Below are 11685 nucleotides of genomic sequence, written 5' to 3' on the forward strand. Positions count from 1 at the left end.
AGGGGGGGGGGGGGGGGGGGGGACCTATTTTTCTCATTTATAAAGGGCAGGGCTTCTATTGCAAGTTTCCATTTATTGTAAGTGTAGGTCTTATACTGCAAGTTTCAACAAAACATTGTATTGTTTTGTGGTTTAAAATTAAGCTTCACAGGACTATTTTCTTTTAGATTTATGAGCCATTAGCATTTCCACCTGTGCTTATTTAACCTTTTCACATGGGTGGTTGGCGGGTGCTGATGTGGTTTGCTTTTTCTTTCCTATCAAATGTCTATCGTCTTTATCTCCCCTCCTTCTTTTTTGTGTTTGTTACTCCCTGGTAACACCTCTAATCTTCGGGACTTATATGACCTTATTGTTTTGCAAGTGCCGTAAAACACTTACTAAAATTAACCTTTTCACATGGTACATCACCAACCTTTCTCCTTTTTACCCTTTCAGTTGTCATTTTGCTTTGACGTGTGTGATGCTATCTTGAGTTGTTTTATCCTCAGATGGTACGGAAGTTGAGAAAAGTGCCATGCAGTTTCCAGCAATTGAAAGAATGCTGGCTGTAAGTGTTATGTTAGCAATACGTTGGTCTACTTGCATATTAGTACTGTGCTTTGTATTCTTACAAGTTTGTCTGAAAGTAATCATCATCATCATCATCATCCAATGCCTTGCCGACTGGCGTGGGCGATCATGGACCTCCACTTCACTCTGTCTTGCGTTGCAGCAATGATGTCTTGTTCTTGCTGCTCCCAGCCATGTTGTCATCTTGTCCAGTATCTTTTACCTCTGTCTACCTCTGCCTCTCTTTCCATTAAACTCGCCTGTTGTTACAATATTCTCCAATGCTTCTTTCCGCATTGTCTGAAAGTAATATACAACTTAAATTTTATGTGTATCTCCCTGTTTTTAGGACATTCCGTTACATCCATGAAATATTTTCCCATAAGGATAATAAAGTATAATCTTATCTTATCTTTATAAACTTATCTATCTTGTCTTATCTTACTCTAAGGTGTGTACTCTAATCTATAGGATAACAGTAGTTCTCGCTCAGGTCCACCAAGTAAAAGTACTGTTTCTTTAGGAATTTTACCCATGGCTTGAGAACTGTTTCCAATCGTATTGAGATTTTGGGTTGTGTTCTCCTTGGAAAATTGTTCCAAATCAGGAAATCGTGGTGGAAGAGAAGAGGTTTCCCCAACTTTTACATGACTTTTATGGAGTTGAAAGGAGCTGAAATGGCGATTAATCTATATATGTATATATCCCCCTCACCTCCTTTGCCCCCTCCTCTGGGCTCCTGACTCTTTCTGCAGCCTTTCTACCGCTACTCCTTGGCTCCTCCTAACTGCTGTCTTTCTGCCACACCCCTGATCTTCTGGTAGGAAAGATCTACACCTAGCCTTCTCGGACAAGGGCGAAAAATCTCGGAGGGCCCGTGTGCAAGTTGCGCAAGTTAAAGATCCCTTGGTGGTCTAAAATCGATAAGAGTAGGCTTCGGCCGCCACCCGGGCAAAATTCAAAATTTCCTACCAACGAAAAAGTATTAGGTGTGTCCCGCGCGCTCATATGCAGTTGCGAGTGCCGTAAAACCCTATACTAAACAAACAAACAATATATATATATATATATATATATATATATATATGTAGCATTGGGAGTAATGCTTACGACAACAGCAAAAACAACAACAATAACATCATGACTTGAGAAGAGATACGCTGTTATGAAATATAGCATTGATAGTGTGTCAAAAGTAGTAGCAACAGCCAACAACAACATATGACCTCAGAATGAATCTGATGTTACAATATCCGCAGGCTATTGAAGCGAAGAAAGTGTTGGGTAATTACGACACTACCTACTTCTTGAAAGAACAAGTGGACGTGTTGAAGGGGAGGAATGAGGAACTTCGTGCGACGCTGAGAGAAACCCGAGTGGAAGCGACAAAAGCTGCTCTCGAAAGAGACAAAGCTTTTGAGAAGGTGAGTCAGCACTTATTTTGTTTTCTCTTTGTGGTTTTAGTGCTTTTATTTTCAAGATGCTTTTTTTATGTTGATATGCTAATATTTGTTTTTGTTGTTGGTAGTGTTATTATTATCTTTATTTTTATTATATATTATTATTATTATTGATGTTATTATTATTATTATGATAATTATTGTTTTTACTATTATATTTTCAGGTTTTTTTTTCAAAATTATTATTGTTATTATTATTATTATTATTATAATTATTATCAAGTCGAGGATATTTTTTTTTCTTCTTCTTCTTCTTCTCCTTCTCCTTCTCCTTCTCCTTCTCCTCCTCCTCCTCCTTATGACAATTATGCTGATGTTTGTACAGATTGAGAAGCTGGAGAAGGACACCTTCCTGCTGAATGACTCGGGCGGTGGTGCCGGACTCTTCAATGCCATGAAGCTTCCGGAAGGAATGGCCCCGTCCAGCACTGAAGTGATAGCCAGTCTCAACGAACATCTCATCATAACGCTGCAGGTAAAGTGTGTGTGTGTGTGTTTGTGGGGGGGATCTGTTGTGTGCATTGGCTGTTCTTTCTTTATCTTTATTGCATGTCAGTCACCTTTCTAGTGTGCATAAGGATGGTTTGATTGCGACTCTGATTAATTCTACTTTTTTACTTAATTTCATGTGTAGCTTTGGTTTGTCTGTCTTACTGTCTTGCTGCCCTAAATGCCCATTGCTTCAAAATAGGATGTGCCTTATAGATTCTATCTTCCAGTTTTGACAGTGTTCATTCTGCCTTTGCTTTTGTTATATGCAAACTCCATTTTCCTTTTGTTTGAGACTCTAAGTTGTGGTACAGTAGTTTGGCACTTCAAAGCTATGGCATGTAGTAGACCCGAGTTCAGTTCCTGAGTGGGGTTAATTTTTATTGAATATCTTGGCTGTTCTGCTGGGGGTGTTGATTTCTGTCTCTCTGGGTTGTCCTTATAGGCAGGTTTGAAACTCACCTCCTAAATGATCTAAAATTTGTTGATGGGATGAGAAAAAACTATTACAACCAATAACTTAGTCTATATAGTGTGCTGCAAATAAAACTTATATTCCACCTCAACATTCGTTGACTTACACTGGCAGCTTTGATTGTAATTTTGATCAGGAACTGTCGCAGAGAGAGTCAGTGATGAAGAAAATGGAGACTTCGCTGGAGAACTACAAAAGGAAGTATGCAGTGATGAGACATCAACAAGGCTTGCTGTACCAGGAGTACCTCAAGGATAAAAAGGTAAAAATTATTGTACAGATATACTGGCATTGTTGTAAACATAATTGGAATCTGTGGCCCTGCATTACAGGGTTTTTTTTAAAGAGGATTCATTCATTCTTTTGTTTGTGTATTGTTTTATTTTATTTTTTTATTTTTTTTTACAGTGATGATATCGTTAGCAAGCTGTTCAAATGTTCTAAGCCCAGAAAGCAAACTTTCAGGATGGAGAAATTCCACTTCATTCTGTTAACACTTGTACCTACATTATGTATCTTTTCTTGCTTTTCTCAATATTTAGAATCTGAATTTGACAAAATACTTCTCAAACACATGCAACTGTATGATCCTTACTCTCTCTCTCTCTCTCTCTCTTCTGGCGCTGTGGCTTCATAAGCGGTCAGCGATGCCGACAGCACGCAGGAACTCAACACTCGCCCGTTGATCCTTACTCCCCCATTACTAATACCAGACTTCCCAACCGTTCCAAATTTCCAGGTACTTACACCAAAACCATCCCACTTGTATTTGTTTTTTTTGTTGTGTATTCTGCCATGATAACTTTGCTGTCCCTTAGAGGGTTATGAAAACTTTGGCAAGCCTGTAATACTATACTTGTTGTTCCTATCCCTAGGAATGGCAGGAGGAGATGGAGAAAAAGGCCAAACAACTGACAGAGCTGTCAGGTCAAAAGCAGGAAGATTTGGTCAGGATCCAAGAGTTTGATGTAAGTAATTTCTATATCAGGATGGAATGCCTTTGTGGTGTGGTTTCTGTTTTTTCCCTTGTGCATTCATATGTGGTTGTAAATAATCTTTGACTTGCCATTTTTTAATTGTTTTCATTAAACATTTTTTTGCATTCAATTGAAGTTATTTTTGTTTTCCGTCAAAGTTATTTCTTTGTGAGGACCACGCAACCAAGACTTTATCACTTGAATGAGTTATATCACATGGACAAGCAGCATTGCATGTCCTCTGTTTTTTCTATTTGTCTGTCTTGCTTCTTCCATACACTATATGACCTTTATAAAATCGATGTGCTTCTCGTTACTCAAACACCTACAAACTCGAAGTTCTTTTTCTTCTTCTCAGCGTTTGGTTGAGACCCTAGCCCAGGACGACGTGGAAGTACGACGGCGGCTGTCGGAGATGACACGTCGGATCACCGTGCTGCGGGTCAACGAGAAAGCTCTGACCAGACGACACACCACCATGGAGGAAATCGAGTCACACCTCCGAAAGGTACAGACGAGCAAGAATGTAGCGAATTTGTATCGGGTTTTTTATTTGTTTTTTTTTGTCAGCCTCATGATTTGCACGAGATTTTCTGGTGAAAGATGTGTTGTCTTTGATATTTTAGATGAATGCCTTGTGTTTTATTGAAAACAAAACATCCTGAGTTTCATCCTCCCCCCTCCCTCCCTCCCCATCAAAGAAAAAAAAAAACAACCACTCACGACAAAAAAATAAATGGTCCACAAACAAAACAAAATATGCCACATCCAGCTATATTTTGACATCTCCCAAGAGTCATCCACATAACTCATTAAGAACCTAATTTTTTTCTTCTGTTTTCCCTTCCAGGAAAATACTCGACTGCGTACAGAAATGAATCACATGGAGATGGCTGTCACAGAAAGAATTGGATACCTTCAAAGATACAAAGTAAGTGCGCTCGTTTGCTCTAATAGTTAAAGGATAAAGCAAATTGGACATTTTTATTCATGACAAAGCTCATCCTTAATCCGGTTTGTTTATTTAGTGAAGATTAAATATATTCTGAATGTCTCCAAAGTAAAGTGTTGAATCAGTTTAACGTTAATTTCAGTATGCATTGAATGTCCCTCAATTAAGGACTAAAGAAACACTAATATTGTGGACAATACAACAACTCACATGTAGTCTCTGCCAAATTCTGTACTTTATAGCTCATGGCTATTTATTATACTATTTCCTTCTGTCAATGCGAAAAAGGATCTATGAATCTCAAACAGTCATTTTTGCTACTGGTTTTGTTTTATACTGTAAGATTTTCCGTACGTTCAGGTAAATGCTCATGTGACAATAAATTATTTGTTTTTTACAAACAGTCCCATTGTTGACCTCAGCCTGTATCTGAAGCGCTTTGTTACAAATATAAACAACACTTTTATTTTCCTCAAACCTTGACTGACATCTACAGGATATGTCGGCTTTTAAGATAGCAGCTCTGCAAAAAGCCTTAGAAGATTCTGTCCCTGCGAGTGATCTGGAGAAAGTGAACAAACAATATCACAACCTGACGGAGAAGTACCGCGATATTCTGGAAAAGGGGAACAACTTGGTGTCGAAGGCTGAGGCTTTGGAAGGTTTAGAGGTAAGCTGCTGATTGTTTTGACTTATTTCCAGTCTCTCTACATTTATTCTGGGCCACTACTCTCCGTATCTGTTCCTGGTGAAATGTGGCTTTTATTATGCTGACTCGACTGCTGTAAGGAAGAGAGGTGGACCAGAGAATATATGGCATGGAGAGGTGGCAGGGGTTACAAGAAGGTTGTGACTTGTGTATGGACAGCTAGAGATACTGGTCCAGGTTCAGAATGTTTGGAAAGCTCTTGTCGGCGGTCTGTATCCCAGACTCAGGGATGTGAACCTTCCTGGCTTTTTTCTTTTTTTTCCGGCGGACTTGCCATTTGGGCCCCAGCTTTTAACAAAAGTCTGCTATAAACAATACATATTATATGCTAAATAGAGATTGTTTGCTGTAATAGAGGGAAATAAACAAATATAATTTAGTCTCACTGTATTCTTATTTCAGTCAGTGCACATGCCGGAAAATATTTTCCGGCTTTTTTTTCAAATCCTGTTTACATCCCTGCCGACTGGATCATAGGCAGTGATTGTGACTGCCATAATAGTTTGTTAATATTTGATGATGACCAATGTGGAGAATATTTTATAACGAAAGTAGAAGAAAGGTTAAGAAGATTTAGGTCTTCTCCTTTTGCCAGTGGAATGATTCTAATTTTGGCAGAGAAAGAGTTTGTAACATTTTGAGTATTTAAAAGCTTCATCTCCGCACGTGGATGTGCATAGCTTGCTGGCTTCTCTCTCAACATCAACATTTGTTATTCGATACAATAAGTTGTCTGAGGGTGGTTGACGGGTGCTATGGTGTTGTTTGCTCTTTCTTTTCCTGTGAAATGTCTGTTGTCTTTTTCTGTATTTCTCCTTCTTCTTTTCTTTGTATGTTACACTCCACTAACACCTCTAATCTTCAGTACTTAAATGACTTATTTGTGTGTGTTGCAAGCACTGTAAATTTTGTACTAAAACTATACTTATGAAGTTGCCATTAACAACAACTAAACATAATAAATTTTGATTCTTGTTTTAAAAAAAAATCCTTCAGGCTGAGATCAAGCAGCTGACACAGGACAATGAAGAGTTGAAGAACACTCTGAGCATGGAAAAAGAGAAGCTGCATGCCTTAGAGGCTGCCATGGAAGAGCTTCATAGAAGAGGTAGATTGGCTACATGTGGCCCTTTTCCTCGACTTTCTTATTCTATCAAGTGACTTTTAAGATTTGTTAGCTATTTCCCTACCTGCCAGTAAAACCTCTCTCTCTCTCTGTCCCCCTCCCCTTAAAAAACAAACAAACAAAAAAACCCTCACACTCACAGACACACACTTGTGTCCCTATTGACTTTTTCCCCCCTTTGCCAGTGGCACTCTTCTCTTTCCTCAATCTTTCTATCAAATAATTCGTACGATTTATTACTCTTTTTCCTTCCTGTAGTGATTTGAAAGCATTATTGTATGTTAAATGATCCTGTCATTATGTTAGCTTGAGAGTCGAAAAACAATATTTACTTTATTGTGAAGCGGCTCGAGCCACTAGAGAATGAATGCTATAGATGTGATCGTTATTATCATTATCATTATGGTTATCATTTTTAGCATCTCGTTCCCCCTCTGTGGGTGGTTGGCGGGCGCTCTGGTGTGGTTTGCTCCTTCTTTCCTATCAAACATCTATCGCCCTGATCTCTCCTTCTTTTTATGTTTGTTACTCTCGTGTAACACCTCTATTCTTCGGCAGTTATATGACCTTATTGACATTGCAAGTGCCGTAAAACTCTTGCTTAAAAGAAAACGTTCCCCCTCTGTCCCCAGGAGTGACAGACGGCAGTGAGGTGAGCGTCACGGACGGGGACATCATCTCCATCTCCAAGAAGCTGACCATGTTGGAGATGAAGGAGCTCAACGAGCGGCAGCGGGCAGAGCACGCCAGTCGCATGTACCAGCAGCAGCGCCAACTTCTGCAGGATCTGGAGAACCGCAACTCCGAGCTGGAGGAGAAATTTGCCGGTGTACGTCAAAGAAAATAAAATAAAAATACTATGGAGAAATTTGCCGGTGAACGTCAAAGAAAATAAGATAAAAATACGATGGAGAAATTTGCCGGTGTACGTCAAAGAAAATAAAAAAGAATAAAATACAGTAGTGGGCAGCTTAAACCAACTTAGGTTAATCTGTAAATGAGGGTAAATAGAAAGAAAATAGAGTCCCTGATTTTTTTCAACCTCTTTTAACCAAAACACAGGTAAACTAAAGAAAAATCGACGGTCCCGCATATTTTGCTTTGAGTTGATTTCATTGTAAAATAGAAATCTACCTTTATTGATCTCTATGAGGAAAATTGATTTACACTGGCTTACCGAAATGAATAAATCTGTGCAATCATTAATCAAGTTGCAAAAAAAACCTCAGTGTCTCACCAAAACATACAAACAGCACACCATTTGCAGTTTGCCAGCAGCTGTTGATTTAATTCCACGCCCTTTTAGGAAAATTTAGGATACCATCGACCAGATGTTCAGAACTAAACTTAAAATTATGAAAATTTCTTTTTATGCAGTTTCTTAATTTGTGGTATCTGTTGCATGTGTTCAAGAAGTAATTTGTTCCAATTCAAATTCTAAATGTTCAAAAAAGGAACAATCCCCCCCCCCAAAAAAAAAAAACAACCCCAACAAACCCCAACACCTCCCCCCCCCCCTACAAAAAAAATAAAAATAAAAAACAACCCATAATGTAGGTGCAGTTGTTAAAAGGATGAAACCATTTTTTCTTTCTCTTAAAAAATATTGCTCTTTTTCACTTAGTACATTTGAACAGCTTACTGAAGGTCTGATGAAATTAGAATGAGTTCTTAAGTTATCTCTGAGTTGAAGTTGTATTCATTCTATAGAAATGGTTTTTGTAGATCTGTCATTGCGGCTATAATTTTTGCTGCTTGCTTGCTTCTTTTTTTTTTTTTCTTCTGCGTCTTTCTTTTTCCTTTATTTTCCAATCCTCACCAAAGTGTTCCTCCTTTGAAATGACCTTTTTATGTCTAATAGGGCACTGAACTCTTATGATACCATCAAGTGCTCATATGCAGGCAAAAATGTGACACCTAATGTGGGTGGTTGTAGGGCATTATTTGTATGTCCTACTTTTGTTTTTTTTACCTTCATTGTTCCTGTCTTTTTGTATTGGTTTTCCCGATACCAAATGACCGTTACTGTGTTGATGGGCTTTTGTTTACTCAAAACAAAACCCTAATTTGCTGCTCAGCGTCAGCTGTGATTAAATTATTCCTTTGTCGTACTTTCCTTCCAGGTAACAAAAATGAATTTGGAAATGCAAAGTACAGAGAGAGAGCTGAGAGATGAACTGAGCAGTGAGTTCGTCTTGAGTGCTTTTCATATATTTTTGCCATTCCTACATGCTTCTTTCTTTTTATTGAAGTCTTCTGAGCAGTCCGTTTAGAGAGGTGGTGAAGTCTAGGTATAATACAGTCATGTTTTCCCCTCTGTGTTACTAAATGGTAATTGTGTCCTGGTAATTGTGTGGTTTTAACACCTTTTTGAACATTATAAGATTATTTAAGAAGCAGGGCCATAGAAATTTATATTCAGCTCTGATAAGATGGAGTCAAGTATATGGGGAGCCAAAAAATCCAAAATTTAAGAACGATCCTTTTGGAATTTGAGTCTGGATCATCAACAGTGCTTGCCAGTCTGGGCGATGTCACTCATACATGTGCATTTTGGACATTGTTGTTGGTGGTTGGGATCATCCGGATAGTGACAGGTGTTATTTCATGCCCCACTTTGAAATACACGTTAGTTGGGTGTTATAAAAATGTTATCCTCTTGAAGAAGGCAAAAGTGGGTGCTGGCAATGAAGAGGTTGACAAACACTAATCTACTTCATAGCCCAGCTTAGTATCAAGTGATCTAATGGTATCATGAGAGGAAGTTTATAGAGATAAGAATCCATACACTCAGGTTTCAATATTTTTGACCCAAGATCTTTTAATTTATGGTTGGAAAAGGGAAAATATTATTATAAATGATAATTTTCCCGAATCTCATCGTCAATGAAAATAGATTCTAAACTTTACTTTTTACTTCATTTTTCCTCTTTTAAAACTTTTTTTTAGAATAAAGTGACTGTACCTTCATTTTAAAAAAATTTATAAAATGTTAATTTTCTAAGAATGCTGTCACAGTATATTTATTGTTTGTCCTCTGATCAGACTCAGTCACAAAAAGTGTAAGTGATGCTGACCGCAAGCGGATTGCTACCCTGGAAGAATCTGAGCTGACCCTGAAGCAAGAGATCTCCAAACTCAAGGTAACATTTTTCGCTTTTAGTGGACGTTTGGGGTGGGCTAGGGGTGGTAGGTGGGTTGTTGAGTTATCCTTTCCTTTGAGCAGTGTTTGCGACCTTTGCTGCAAAATTTGGACAACTTTAGATTTTCCAGTGTAAAAGTTGTTTGACAACACTGTTTGCTTGGGTATCAGTACAGTCTCAGTTCTTCTTCTTCTAAGCTTTCACAGTTGTTGTTTTTTCCAATTTTTTGTTGTTGGTGTTAATACTCTGAAATTAAAAGCAAAAAGAGCAAAGTGCATTCTAAACTCATAACACGCACACACACTCACTCACACACACCCACGAACACACACACACACACACACACACACACACACACACACACACACACACACACACACACACACACAAAAGAAACAATGAAAAGATTGTTTGGCACTAGCTTTGTACTTCAACAGTCTTGACTTTTCTTTCCACCACCATCTGTGATGCAGTGGTGAGGTGCTTCACCGTTGCATGCAGAAGGCGTGAATTATATTCCTGTTTAGCGAGAATTTTGTTGAGTATCTCAGGTGGTCTGCTGGGATGTTGTATCCCTCTCTCCCTGAGTTGGCCCTGACAGGCAGGGTTGATGCAGCCTGCCTCCAAAATGATATAAATTGTGTCGATGGGGCTTAAAACATTGGCAATCATCAAAATCCGTTCTTTTCAGGAAATTACTGAGGTCGCTTCGACACAAGTGAAGACTCTAGAGACTCAGAATCTCTCTCGGGAGAAAGAATTTCATTCCATGAGACAACAGCTGCTGGACTTTCAGGTGCAGAGTGATGAGAAAACGATCATAGGTAAGTCTGTGACATTCTTTGGCTTTTGCAGGAAAAGAAGTTCCCTAAGTATTGTAGTGACAGCTTTTGAGACATTTTAAAACATGTTCTTTTCAATTTACCTTCTTCTTGTGAGATAAGGCCCGGTTGTGTAGGGCACGAACCGATTCAATACTCCCATGGTGACAGGTGACTGGTGTTCATTGTGTGCAATAGAACAAACACATTCTGTCTGTTAAGCAAGTATCCTTATCTCTCTACATCTGTCCCAGCTACCACTTACACTGGTGCAGTAAAAACTTTCCAGGTGAGTGGTTGGAAGCCGTTCTGGAGTATTTTACTCCTTCTTTATTATCAAACATTTATCTCGACTCCTTTCCTTTGTGTGTTACTCTCTAGAGACACCTCTAATCTTAGGCACTTATTATCCTAATTGTGTTGTAAATGCATGTAAAACTTGTACTAAAAGAACAACCCCCCCCCCCACACTGAAAAAAACCTACGACATTTCCATGAAGGTGTGTGGTTTGCTCCTTTCTTTCCCATCTGTATTCCTTATCTCTACTTCTTCTTTTCTTTGTATGTTACTCTCTCGTAACGCCTCTAGATGCATGATACAAATGCCGAAAGACCTGTACAAACTTTTTCCCGACACGTCTGTGGTTTCTGTGGCCAGGCAAGCTTCACCGCCACATCGTCCAGCTCCAGGTGAGCGAGGGCTCGGCGGTCAAGCGTCTGGAGGAGGCCCAGAAGAAAGTGACCAAGCTGGAGGCCCAGGCCCTTCGCATGGAGCAGCGAGTTGACGACAAGGACCAGACCATCTACCACAACAAGCAAGAGGCGCAGGGCAAGTCCAGGTACCTGCGCCGCTCCCTGCAGGTGAGGTTTTATGTTTATGATGTATTAGGCTACTCTTTCTCTTTGTCCTCTTCCTCCTCCTTCTCCTCCTCCCCTCCTCAATTTGTTGTTGTTGTTGTTGTTGTTGTTGTTGTTGTTGTT

The 11685-nt window shown here is 39.2% G+C and overlaps 1 protein-coding gene across 1 annotated transcript in view; it reads left to right on the plus strand.

Annotated features, from left to right (window-relative positions):
- LOC101861115 (centrosomal protein of 290 kDa) overlaps positions 1-11685 on the plus strand; it is a gene marked incomplete in the record, with an annotated part of 63803 nt that overhangs the window by 22568 nt on the left and 29550 nt on the right. Inside the window, 14 exon segments of the mRNA XM_005095958.3 lie at positions 492-550; positions 1812-1976; positions 2338-2487; positions 3113-3238; positions 3852-3944; positions 4312-4461; positions 4804-4884; positions 5402-5575; positions 6611-6722; positions 7373-7569; positions 8864-8924; positions 9786-9883; positions 10575-10707; positions 11363-11565. Coding sequence (XP_005096015.2) covers positions 492-550; positions 1812-1976; positions 2338-2487; positions 3113-3238; positions 3852-3944; positions 4312-4461; positions 4804-4884; positions 5402-5575; positions 6611-6722; positions 7373-7569; positions 8864-8924; positions 9786-9883; positions 10575-10707; positions 11363-11565 — 1802 coding nt within the window.

The sequence above is a fragment of the Aplysia californica genome, unplaced genomic scaffold (assembly GCF_000002075.1).
Source record: "Aplysia californica isolate F4 #8 unplaced genomic scaffold, AplCal3.0 scaffold00117, whole genome shotgun sequence".
NCBI classification, from domain to species: domain Eukaryota; kingdom Metazoa; phylum Mollusca; class Gastropoda; order Aplysiida; family Aplysiidae; genus Aplysia; species Aplysia californica.